The 14,065-nt window shown below is 38.3% G+C and overlaps 1 protein-coding gene across 3 annotated transcripts in view; it reads left to right on the forward strand.

Moving 5' to 3' along the window:
- NOX4 (NADPH oxidase 4) overlaps positions 1-14,065 on the forward strand; it is a 293,029-nt gene that overhangs the window by 135,083 nt on the left and 143,881 nt on the right. For all 3 annotated transcript variants that reach the window (XM_075592551.1, XM_075592552.1, XM_075592553.1), the window contains one exon: positions 3,482-3,542. In XM_075592551.1, coding sequence (XP_075448666.1) covers positions 3,482-3,542 — 61 coding nt within the window. The remainder of the gene's footprint in view (positions 1-3,481; positions 3,543-14,065) is intronic.

A 14,065-nucleotide genomic window follows, 5' to 3' on the forward strand; every position in this document is an offset into this window, starting at 1 on the left:
CCAACGCGTTTCGAGCTTGCGCTCTTTCTCAAGGTGCATACCCTCTGGCAAATCCCCTTACCTGATATAGGTTCATTTTCCCGCCTTTCCTCGCCACTAACCCGTCGCTCAGTAGCGTCACCAGGAGCGCGCCATGTTGCCATGACGCCCCATGAGTCGCGCCGTCGCGCTGGGTAGAGTGGTGACGTCAGCGCGTCTTTGAACCACAACAACAACTTTATTTCTATCTCCTAACGAACACTAATAAAAAAACTTAAAACAACTTTATTGAACATTTTAATTATTAACAGTATACACTCTCCGTTCTCCACGAAGTGTGTATCTAAGGAAAACCTTATAAAAACAACTACAAAAGTATTAACACAATCCTTGGTAGTTAGTGATGTATTTTCTCTTTCTTGGAATGCCTCTATGTGACTTTTATGAATAATTTCAGTTAAACACAAGCATAGAACAAGAGACAGTGCAGGCATACATATAACCCAGAATTATAATTTATGATTATTTACAAAAGATTATTTTGATCTGTTATGCCTATATCTGCCTAATCTTTTAATTATGAAATAAAGTCACATATACAAAGAGTTTTTGTGATCCATACATGTCTAGAATCGCCAGATGTTTGAACCGTGGTGTTATATATTATAAACCAATACTTTGTTTGTTTGCACATAATTCTATTTTCTTTTATACTGTGTATAATTATTTTAGTATTGGGTGAGATGATAATTGATATTGATTACACAGTGGTTTTCTTGGACTAAATGTAACAACACTACAAAGGGTGCCTTGTTATGAAAAATGATTATGACAATAAATTCACTTTTAACAAGGGATTACAAAAGTTACCGTATAATGAAAAATAACTATAATTGACAATTCATTTTAGAAAGGGATTAAGATCCCACTCTGAATTTAACCCAAACGGAATTCTCGTGTTTAGGGTAAAAATCCAGAAGAGTTCCCTTTTGTCCAGTAAGTCCAGCCTATTGCCTCCCCTATAGGGTTTCTCAATATGTTCAATTCCTCTATATTTAAGTTTGGAAATGTCTCCATGTTTGCAGTTTGTAAAATGTAGAGATACAGGGTGTGTCAGATCTCCTTTTTTGATTAGCCTTATGTGCTCCCTCATCCTGATTTTTAATGCTCGTGTGGTACGTCCTACGTACTGTTTGCCACATCCACAGTCCAATAAATAGACTATAAATGTGGCATTACAGTTTATGAATGACTTGATGGGGTATGACTGTCCTGTATTAAAGGATACAAAGTTGTGTGACTGCATCATATAAGCACAAGATATGCACTTAAGACATTTAAAACATCCTTTAGGAAGATATTCCTTTGTGTTAGAACATGAGGATGAAAAGAGGCTTCTTGAGATATGGTTAGCTATTGTTTTGGCTTTTCTGAAAACAAAGCGAGGGCCTTCTCTATAAACTTCGTTTAATAACGGATCTGCAGACAAAACATTCCAGTGTTTCTTCACAATGTCTTTAATGTTATTTACTTGAATGTTATGTTGTGTGATAAAAACTGGATTGTTTGTTTCCCATTTGTTTTGACGGGTTAATCGATTTCTTTCTTTATTCAAGAGATCATCCCTATTCATGTTGCTCACCTCCTCTAGGGACCTTCTGAGGTTTAGACTAGGATATCCCCTCTCTTCAAATCTTTTTAATAAGTCATTTGCTTGAATTATGAAATCTTCATTTTTTGAACATATTCGCTTTAGACGTATTAGTTGTCCTTTTGGAATTGAATTTAGGAGGGGTTTTGGATGGCAGCTGTCAAATCTTGGATATGTGTTCCGGGAGTTTGTTTTTCTATATACATTTGAATTGATTTTCCCATCCATATCAATGAATAAAAATAAATCCAAATAATGTAAGTGATGATAATCAAAAGTGTGGGTGAATTTTAAATTTAACTCATTGTGATTAAGGTGATTAATGAATGATAAAAGTGATTCTTCCCCTTTTTTTTTAACCGTGAATCAGTTCTTCTCAGGAAGGTTTGTGTTAGGTCATGAGAATCTGATGATCCATTGAGTAATTCAGTTAGAAACCTGTATATGGCAGTGGTCTTTAAATGATAACTGTCACCTAATGTCGAATAAAGGAACTGTGTCTGATGTACTTGTGTCCTGTGATGTAGAACTATTGCTAGTGGAGATATCAATTGCATTCCCCTTTTGTTTGAAAAACCTTTTTTAAAGTTATTTTTCTAGTGAATTTATATAAATCCACTATTGTGGAGAACAGATTAAAGTTCTTTCCAGGTGCAAAGGTTAAGCCAAAGTCCAGACGTTGTAGCTCTGATTGATTGAGAACATATTGTGAAATATTGATTAGTTTCATCTAGGTTTAGTACAGTACCTTCTTTTCTTTGACGGATTCGTCCACCAATCTATTCCTAGATCTCCTTCTTCGTCGTTTTTTGACGGTTGTTGTTTTGTTGTGGTTCCATGTTGTATCTGTTGTCTACCAATGGAACGTATCTCGTCATTTGAAGAGGCCACCGATTCGTTCTCTGAAAAGGAAACACTGAGTGCAGTTGGTTCATTATCTGAGATATCAGATTCAACATTTCTCCCTGAATGATTACCAGTCTTAGGTGATTTCCTGAGAATTGATTTAGTTGGTCTAGGGGTCTTTTTGATGAGGTTGTTATGAGGACTTTTCTGGAAAGGTGACCTTGTTGATTTATGCTTTTGCCAAATGTAGATTTGATTTTTCTAATAATCAATACAATCATGTTAATATTTGTTTTGTTTGGTTAGCATTATGTTTTTTTCTAGTGTGTTAATGCGTTTTGCTAACTTAGTGCATTTCTTTAAATGTATCAATATGAGTAAACGTGTGTAATTTTGTTTGTAATTCAGTGACTTGTTTTTCAGCTGCTGCTTTTTCTTTAATATTGTGTTCAATAATAAGTACCATAAGTTTAAGAGAGCACTGGTCTTGGATAAGACTCCACTGTTTTTCAAACTATATTTTCAAACCCAAAAGTGGGTGCCTTGGTCATCGTAAGCCTTGTGGAATTATTTTGGGTTTGGGTTGAGCCTGCTAAGACTGTGTATTTTCATATTTTATGTACTAAGTAATATTAGTCCAAAAGACCCCTCCTGTCACCAGAAGACACTATACATCACTAAAATGGGCCTTAAGGTGCCTTCCATCTCTAAAATATATGTTATGGAGTAGCACATTTACTAAATATGGCTCAATGTGTATTTCTAAAGGGTCAAAAATATACTGTGGTCTCTGTGATATATTTAATATATATTCCTTTTTATGTAATGTTAAACTAAATGATGTAGCTTTAAGTATTAATATAGTAATGCAGTGTTGCTACTGGTGAACAATATACTTTAATGTTAATTCTCATCCTTTCTGGCTGTGTGCTTTTTCTTTTAAATGATTTTCATTATCTGCCAAGTTGTTATTCCAAGTTGATTTTATTGTATTTACATTTTTAGTGCCCTACAGAAACCAAAGCAACGTTTGCTGTGCACATAAAAGTAGTAGGAGATTGGACAGGTATGTAAAAATGTTATATTCTTTGATCAGAATTGCATTTACTTTAAAAATCAATAGAATAGTGAGTAGCTGAATCAGTCCTGTCTTCCATGTATCAAAGTAACAATGGACTAGCAAATAGTTGAAACGTTACAAGATTTCAATCCATACAGGATTCTTCATCAGGTATGGCAGAAGTGCAGAGATATAAGGGTGTGTATATTTGTTTGTGTGTGTGTGTGTATATATATCTATATATATCTAGATCTACAGTATTTGTGTGTATGTGTATAGATATACATATATATGTGTATACAGGCATACCCCGGTTTAAGGACACTCACTTTAAGTACACTCGCGAGTAAGGACATATCACCCAATAGACAAATGTCAGCTCACGCATGCGCCTGTCAGCACGTCCTGAACAGCAATACTGGCTCCCAAGCTGTACCGAAGCTGTGCGCAAGCGGGGAGACTATAGAGCCTGTTACAAATACGTTATTTACATCAGGTATGCACGTATATGAGGATTGCAGTACAGTACATGCATCGATAAGTGGAAAAAAAGGTAGTGCTTCGCTTTAAGTACATTTTCGCTTTACATACATGCTCCGGTCCCATTGCGTACATTAATGCGGGGTATGCCTGTACTGTATATATATACACATATGTGTGGTGTACGCACGCGGACCTAAACGTTGGAATGATATCGTGTTAATTACAATATATTTTTTGACCAACCTTCGGAGTGCTACCTTTGATATTCGTCAATACGGTATCGTATTGCCTATTTCACTATATAGGATTTGCACCCACTTTATTGACTGACATGACAGAGTGCCTACTGTTCTTTGCTATATACTATATATAGTATACTATGTATATACACATGTAACCCCCCCCCCCCCCTCTTACGGGAGATTTGGTTGTGGTTACCAGGTGTAGTGCTGCTCACCTGTAGGTTCTCAGGATTCTGAGCATCCGCTGATGGTATTGGGGATAAACAGGACAGGCTTTTGAATATTATCTTCTTTCTCTTTGGTGCAGCGCCTCCATCCTCCAGGGCCTATCATAGATAGGAGCAGTTCGTGCAGGAAACTCTCTTCCCTCCCCCTGAATAACTGAATCCTTAGGCAGGAGTAAAAAAAAGATCTTTATTGGCTCACAGCATACATCCTATCTTCTTGTTCCCTGGAACAAACCCCAGGAGCTTGAGGCCCCAAGAGTCTCTCCTGAGCTCCCTTACCCTTTGATAGGATAAGGGGTATCAGCTCCCACTCCCCGGAGGGAGGGGACAGAACCACATCCCTCGCTCAAGAACCACCCTCACCAACCAACAGAACCAGATTCCCTGAATTTGGAATTGCAGCCCCTTTTTATTACCAAGGGAGGGTCCCAGGTAAGTGGGCAGTACCTCGGCCATTGGCCCACCCCCCTGTAACTACTAGGGAGTTACTTACTGCAGCAAGAGCAAGGAGTAACCCTAACACTGGCAGCTCTGGTACCAGGGCTTATATGTTAGGCAGAGGATTTTAGTAGCCAGGGGTTAGATGGCTACATACTGTACATATACATACACATATATACATATACACAATATATATATATATATATATATATATATATATATATATATATATATATATATATATATATATATATATGAAAAAGGGGAAGAGAGAGCGCACACCCATAGCGTAAAATAGTACAATTTAATGAGGGGGAGGGGAAAGGGGGGATAAGAATTGCACTTACAAAGGTACACTATAAACAAGCATATTGTGATATATAATCACCACCATCCGGTCAAAAGCTGCTGTGTCTTGGTCTTAGCAGTCCCAGGATGTCTTCCCTTTGAGAAAGTCACCCGTTGAGTGACGAAACGCGTCAGGGAGCGTCATCACGTCAGACGCAAGGACATTGACGTCATCACCGCGCGCTGGGACTGACTGACCCGCGCGATTGCTGCAGAGGCTTCCCATCTCGGAGCTACTTTAGAGGACTCCAAAACTGGCAGAGAGGAGATCATATACCCTGGACTTTAATCGGGACATCATCCTGGGACTGCTAAGACCAAGACACAGCTGCTTTTGACCGGATGGTGGTGATTATATATCACAATATGCTTGTTTATATTGTACCTTTGTAAGTGCAATTCTTATCCCCCCTTTCCCCTCCCCCTCATTAAATTGTACTATTTTACGCTATGGGTGTGCGCTCTCTCTTCCCCTTTTTCTTATAGATTCCCTGTGGATGTGGTTTGTCCACTTAGAGAGCAGCCGGAGACCCTCTACACCAGAACTTACCATCTATTGGACTATTCTGAGGACTGGTTTTTACACTCTTTTTCCAATTTTCGGATACATATATTCGCAGTATTTATTGTTTATTATTTGTATGGTTTACATGTTTGATTGCTATGTTCGGTTTTTTTCACATTTCATCTGTATTTACATTTTTATTTTTATTTGAATGTTATCTTTATGTTAGTCATTTCATATAATTAGCACAAACCCTTTATACAGTGTTGAACCGATCCAGCTAGTTCCATTGTATATTAGTTAAACCATTAGCAGAGGCGCAGCTTTGTTCTTTTTGCTTTATATATATATATATATATATATATATATTTATATATATATATATATATATATATATATATTTATATATATATATGCATATATACAATACACATTTGTAAAGAGATTGTGCCTAATTATAATGAAAATTGAGAGGATATAACATGACAGTGTTGATGCTGGCAGGATAGAGTGACAATTGACTGAGGAGACATGAGGCGACTCTATTGTCATGAGCAGGGACTCATTACCTTCTTTATCTGTTTGCCCCTATTTGGATTTGTACGTCATTCTGTTTATGCAATTGATGTCACTCTGTACCCCCATTTTACCATACTGTACTACTGAATATGTTGGCGCTTTATGAATAAACTATAACAATATTGTTACTGTAGTGCCGACGAGTATTCTAAAACAAACGTGAGGCAAAGACCCAGGTACATGCTGGGTACATGCTGGGTACATACTGGCTACATGCTGGGTACATGCTGCAACATTTCACACATTTCTGCAGTCAGGCTAATGGCCTATCGGATTAACAGCGGGGGTCCCTGGCAGTCCCATTCAAACAGAATGGGACTGCCAGGATCCCCTCCTGTGTTAATCCGATGGGCCATTAGACTCTGCAGAAATGTCACTGAAATGTACCCAGCATGTAAACTGGCTAGTTTAAGGCAAGTTTAAGGTAAGTTTTAGAATACTTGTTGGCTCGTCTGTATATAGATTGTAAGCTCTCATGAGAAAGGCCCTTTGTTATTCCACAAATCCAACTCACTATCCGCGAAGAAGTATTTGCTCACATTTCCAGCGAGCCTATTACTCTCCAACTTCAGAGCATGACACTTTGTTCCAGCGCTTCTCTTTCCCTCATGTACTTTGTTGAAACCCTTTATGTATTTAAAGGTGTATATGATATTCCCCCTCTACCTTCTCTCCTCTAAACTGTACATTTGACGAACTTTAGTGCTGCAGACTAGGGGCATCTCATCTGAGACGTAACGTTATCATGTGATGTTGCGGTGACGCGTCGCCATTTGACGCCTCGTTGTCATGATGACACATCATCGCTGTCAGTAGATGAAGGAGGAGAAGCTTTTGAGTAGGTAAGGGGCAGTCACAGGGGCCCGGCACTCTCCCCCGACAATCAATTTAAATGTTGTGGTGAAGTGCGGGGCTTAGTTCAGCGCCCCCTTAGAAAATGTCACACCTCCTAGTTTGCACACACCGCTGTAGACCATGTACCTTTGCTTAGTAGCCCTTCTTTGCACAATCTTTATTTTATATTCTTCCAGAGGGCTGATATTTAGAACTGAACACAGTCCTCTAGGTGAGATCTCACCAATGATCTGTAAAGTGGCATCAGCACCTCTCTCTTTCTGCTGCTAATACTTCTCCCTATGCAAGCTAGCATCCTGCTGGCTTTCCCAATGTCTTTGTTAATGCTTGCTTACTTTAAAGTCCGCTGAAATAATGACTTCCAGGTCCCTTTTCTGTATAGGAATTGACATTATAGTGCCATTCATCTTGTATTCTGCCTTTTGTTTTTTTGTGATCTAAGTTTATGACTTTACAGTTTTTGGCATTAAATTGCAATTGCCATACTCGTAACCATTCCTCTACAGTACCTTAATCATTAATCATCCTGTTTACCTCCCTGGAGTGTCAATCTTGCTGCAGATCTTTGTTTCATGTGCAAAAACGCATATACTGTAGTACTTTCCCTTCAAGACCATTTGTAATGTCATTGATAAAGATATTACAAATGCACTGGTCCCAGTACAGATCCCCAAGGTACTCTAACGGTCAGCTTCAACTCCTTGGAGTTTGCTCCATTTACCGCAGCCATCTGTCGCCTATCCTTCGGCCAATGTCATGCATTCAACCACCTTATAACCTAATCCCAAGAATTGCAACTTGTTTCTCAGTTGCCTATGTGGACAGTGTTGAAGGCGTTACTAAAATGTAGGTAAGCTACATCTACTCGTTTTGTTCTTAATCTAAATAATTCTGTTATTGATGTTAGGGGGGGTGATAGCAGATCTTTATTACCCTTGAATGTTGTCCCTTCTGGCTCCATTGACTTGTCTACTTTCTGTTTTAAAAGTTCAAGTACTGCATGACTTTCTCCTCCTTAAATAGACTTGTCCAAATACAAAGAAACAACATATGGAGCGCAAACAGAAAAAAGTTAAATGCGATTTATTGAAACAAAATAGTTTTAAAAATCACTCACATAAGTGTTGTTAATTTCAGGATGCCTGCAGCAGGTGTACATCTATCAGTGGTTATTACAAAGTTTTAGGATGTTTTAAGATTTATACTGTATATGTTTTTATCTATTTTTATGGAATTTAAGTATATAATTTTTAAACATATTTCTACCTTTTTAGTATTTATTACTAACTTAAATTGAATTACTGAGAGTGGTATACTGCTATATAAATCCGAAAGAAACCCAATTTAACACCATGTGCACCATCGATCACCTACTGTAGTTGTTCAATGTTTGCTGTTAAATAGACTTGTGTCCACCACCTCCTTTCCATTTATGTTCCTGTTATCTAACTATGTTTATTCCCATTGACTGCTATTACAATATCACATATATATATATATATATATATATATATATATATATATATATATATATATATATATATATATATATATATATATTATGGTTGTGAGTCGCTTTGCACCTGGATGGCGCTATGCAAATAAAGATAAACAGTACACACATAAAACACACTGATTGATGATCACTGGAACCACAGTTCTCACCCACAACTACATCTGATACTTTATTCCCATTTGTAAGTAATGAGGTCTACTTAATAATGTCTCCAGGCTGCAAACGTAGGGCAAAACCAATGCAGAAAAAAGAGCCATATTAATCAAAGAAATGCAATGGGAGTATTTTACTGTGATTAATCTGGTGCAATTCTTATGCAGAGACTTTGCTCCATTGTTGCAGGTGGGAGACATTAGTAGATAACTCCCAATGAGTCTAGTATGCTTGCAAGTTGGTTTCCTCACAAATTGTTTGAGAGATGCTCCCTGCATGGAATCCAGGATGCCCCTGTTTCTGGCTGAACAACACAGACATACCAGTCCACATCTGGCATATTGAAGTCTCCCATAACTATTACTTCTCTGATTGTCATCTTATTGAAGTTCAGTATTAATTCAATTTCCAGTTCCTCCTCTTTTCTTGAGGTCTCTAAATCATCCCAGTTCGAATGACAAACCTCTCTTCAGTTTCCAGGGTTACCCAAAGTATCTCTGTCTTTTCTCCAGTACCATGTATTAAACAAGCTTTTATCTTCTTCACATAAAGGGCAACTGCTCCTCCCTTTCTTCCTACCCTGTCATTTATAATATAGTGTAACCTTGTATAGCAATGTCCCAGTCTTGATTTTCATTGTACTATACTGGAGTTCTTCTTTTACATTCCTCTGAGTCTTCCTATATTTCAGTAAAGCTGTATTTTTAGCTTTTAAAATACTTGCCACCTCCTTTGAGAATCATATTGGCTTTCTTTTCCTTTTGGTTTACTAACCTGACATTTAGATCACTGCAAATTACATCTTAATGGGAAAAGGGAAACAAAAAACAGATTAAAGAGAAGATAAAAAACAATCAACATCAAGGCATACTTTAACAAACAATTCTGAAAAACGTATGGAGATTGTAGTTGAAAGCGCAGAAAAACTGGTGGAATCGCTAGCAAAAAATGGGATAAGAAAATATCAGATGAGACAAAGGAGTTACTGAGGAAATGAACAAGAAATGAAGTAATCCCAAAATGCAAGAACAAAAATTGAATATACAGAGCTCTGCGTATAATTGCAAGAGAAGGTGCAACAAAATGTAACAGTGATATGATGACTATCGAAGATAACAAAAGTTTAAACAAGATGAAGCAACGACTTCTGGGAAAAAAGCAAATCAGCACTCAAACAAGATGATGAATCATGAAGAGAGTTAAGCACTTCTACAAGAAATTGTACAAGAGCACATCACAGGCCATAATCCAGCAGAGGAGTGAGAAGAACTGCCACCAGGACGTTTACTGCTGCTTCCAAATGTCGCCGTGGTCCTCCTCACCCTGCAGGTTAGTACCGTCCGGTAACCAGTTACCCGTTACCCGGTTTTAGGAAAATATAGGACCTGGTACAACACTAGTTACAACTGAAATCTCGAACGAAGCTGGGGGAAAAGTAGAGAAAATTCTTGCCAAACTCTTTACATGCTGCTTGAGGTGCAGAAATATTCTAGAGGAATCCAGAAGAAAGACAAAGGGGCATATTCTATCAACTCTGAGATGGCCGATCCTTGCAGTCTGACACGGAAGCCCCATTGAAACCATTGCCACAAAGACCTCAAGAACTAAAGACCAATCAGTCTACTTCTAATCACTTACAATATATTTACCAAGATATTCACTAATCGGCTCCAACCAACCCTAGATTAATTTGCTGTGGATACAACACAATAGACCACATACAAGATGTGCACAAAGTTATTTTTAGAAGCTATGAATACGATCTACCACTCTTTGTAGGATTCATAGATTACAGAAGAGCATTTGATTTTGTCTATACCTGCATTCGGAAAAAGTGAGGGGTACAATGGTTTGTACACCAAAAGAAATTCACTTAAATGCACACTACCCAATATTTAAAATTTAACCTTTAATAGTCAATCCTTAAAACATATATTACCAATTTGTAAATGTGATAACGTGTAAAAATAAATTAAATAAATAAATAACTAGTGCAACTAGACAGTCTCTGATGTTGAAATGTCTGAGTATATTCACAAAGCTGGAAAATGGGAGACTGCTAGATTGCAAACAGCCGGAGTGAGCAAAAAAGCCCACTACTTCATTGATCAGCCTAATGGATAATAAACATCATGAGGGTTATTGGCATGGGCACTTGAACAGGACCTTAACTAATATAGCAAGTCCCACCTGGCCACTGCCCTAATTTCCAGTCTCCCATTTTCCAGCTTTGTGAATATACTCAGACATTTCAACATCAGAGACTGTCTAGTTGCACTAGTTATTTATTTATTTAATTTATTTTTACACGTTATCACATTTACAAATTGGTAATATATGTTTTAAGGATTGACTATTAAAGGTTAAATTTTAAATATTGGGTAGTGTGCATTTAAGTGAATTTCTTTTGGTGTACAAACCATTGTACCCCTCACTTTTTCTGATTCACTTCAGTTCACAGTTGCACCTATCTTTCATTATCAATCGAATTATTATTATTAAGTTTCTACACATTTAGTATGGTTTAGTTTGATCACACCCTTACTCCCCCGTTTTCTGTATACCTGCATTCAGAAGACAACGTTAGTTCACTGAGAGGTCTAGCATTCAATGCAACTTCTCCTATTGAAACTCCTTATATTGCAAGCTGATTCACATGAGATACACAAGGCAATATTGGAGCAAAGTACGCTGATACCTTGATGCCTATTGATGATTGCCTCTTTTACATCAATTGAGCTCCAAAAATGTATTACTATATAGCCAATTTTGGATTAAAAAACATTCCATTTGTATATGCAGCAATGTACAGTATACTATAATTCTTTATTTGCTATTTACCGGTAGCTGTGATATATATATAGACTTGGCTATTTCTGTTTTTTCATTTTTGAACACATTCAATATAGTAGCAGATGGTAAGATTACGTTAATTAACCAGTCATGTGTTGCCATTGACAGCAGTTTATCATAGTCCTGGTTTAGTGCTACCGTAAGTCTGTTGTCAAAAATATTTATATAGTAGATTGAAGATTAAAAAAAAAAATACAAGACGCCTATAGTGACTAAAACCTTTAAAATATAAAACTATTTAGTCAGAACCATAACCAGTTGCAAAACAATTGACAGGGCTCTGCAAATGATGAATTTGCTGAGCCTGTACAAAGAATATAAATGGACAACATGGATAATTGGATACCATATAAGGTGTTGCTTAGTTGTCAGGAAAACAGCTAAGGACCTTTTGAATTGTGCTAGAGGGGAAAAGTCATGTTTCTCCCTGCACATATATAGAAACATCATGTTTTATTGTAAACAAAAACGCTAAAAAAGACGAGGAGTCTTGTACAATATATGCAGTGTCTACAAAATGCAGATTTGAATAACTGAATAGAGTTGTTGGAAAGGGATTAAGGCCAAAAATAGGGTAAGACTAAACCAGTGGTTTTCAACCTTTTTGTTCTTGGGGCACTGTAGAGGGAGAAAGGGTCTGCCCGGTATTAAAGGGGTTGCACCCCATATGGCCATCCCCTGACCTCACCAGAGAAACAAGGGGTTAACTGGACTGCGGTCCAGGGATGAGGCTTGCACCTTGTTGTACCTTGAAAATGTATGTTCCCATGTTTCATTATAAGCATGTATTTTAATGTTTTAAAGTGTATTTCTGTATCTCCAGTTCTGGAGGTCGCAGAGAGTTCATATTTGGCCAATATGTGGAGTCACTGTAGGCATTAAAAACTGGCAAAGGTCGACCCACTGAGCCAACCAGAATGGAACTTATTAATATGTGTAGATATTAAAGTGTATATGTATTTTATTTTGGATCTGTTCTGAAAATGCAGACGCCATTTGCTAGGCTAATAAGTCATGAAGGGCAGACGGCTGAGTAGCCTAAGCACGGTGATCACAAAGTAACTACCTTGATTGTTAGCCCAATGTCTAGGGATTAAGTATTAGTCAATCAACAAACTCTGCCAGTCTAATTGTTACCTGAGGGCATGGGTTAGTCTGTTAGTCTGTGTTTCCACATTAGAGAGTGAATACAGATAATTGTTCACCAATAGGCTGTGTTCAATGTTAAGAATAGGGTTGCACAGGTATATAAACTGTGTCAACCCTACAGTTTGTAGTTGTGCTGGATTGCTGGAGTTGTGCTTCTGATACCATCTTGAATGTCACTGGATTGCTGGAGTTGTGCTTCTGATTCCATCTTGATTGTCACTGGACTGCTGGAGAATTGCTATGGGATACTTCTCCATTCCCCAACCCTAAGTAAGTATTATCTTCTTGCCTGTTAATTGTACTATATTGCTGTGTTCACCTTATTTAAGGAATAAATTATATTTTATTATATCTAAGCCTCGTTCAGTTCAACCCAGATATTTGGTGTTCATTATATCTTGTCATAAGCTACCGTGACAGGCACCCCTAATCATAGTGCTCAGTTGCTGAGGCACCCCCACAACAGGACAGCCAGTCACAGGAGATACAGACAGAGACAGACAGTCACAGAAGACACAGGACAGAGTTGGGCATAGAGTCACAGGAGACAGAGGGAGGCAGACAGTCACAGGAGACAGATGGGGGCAGAGAGTCGCAGGTGACATGGAGGCAGAGAGTCACAGGAGACAGGGGGCAAAGAGTCACATGAGACATGGGGGCAGAGAGTCAAATGAGACAGATGGGGGTAGAGAGTCACAGGAAACAGAGAGGACAGAGTCACAGGAGACAAAGGGGACAAATAGTCAAAGGAGGCAGAGAGTCACAGGAGACAGAGGGGGCAGAGACATATGAGACTGAGGGAACAGAGAGACACAGGAGACCAAGGGGGCTACAGTCACAGGAGAACAAGATCCAGAGGGAGCATAGAGTCACAGGAGACACAGGGGGCATAGAGTCACAGGAGACTGAGGGGGTATTGAGTCACAGAACACACACAAAAACAGAAAAGAAAATACATATACATAACAGGACAGAACAAATACAGACAGGATAGGGATAGACACACACAGCCTCACCTCTGGCCCATGCTGTTTTCTCCTCTGCTTGGCCACACCCTTGAGGATCCTGACACCACCTTCTGGTTAGCTGTTGCTGGGTATTGCATCCAGTCAGGATGGAGAAAACTACACAGCCCCATAGCAACTGCCCTGCTCTGGGAGATCGGGAAATCCTGCAGC

The sequence above is a fragment of the Ascaphus truei genome, chromosome 3 (assembly GCF_040206685.1).
Source record: "Ascaphus truei isolate aAscTru1 chromosome 3, aAscTru1.hap1, whole genome shotgun sequence".
Lineage (NCBI taxonomy): Eukaryota > Metazoa > Chordata > Amphibia > Anura > Ascaphidae > Ascaphus > Ascaphus truei.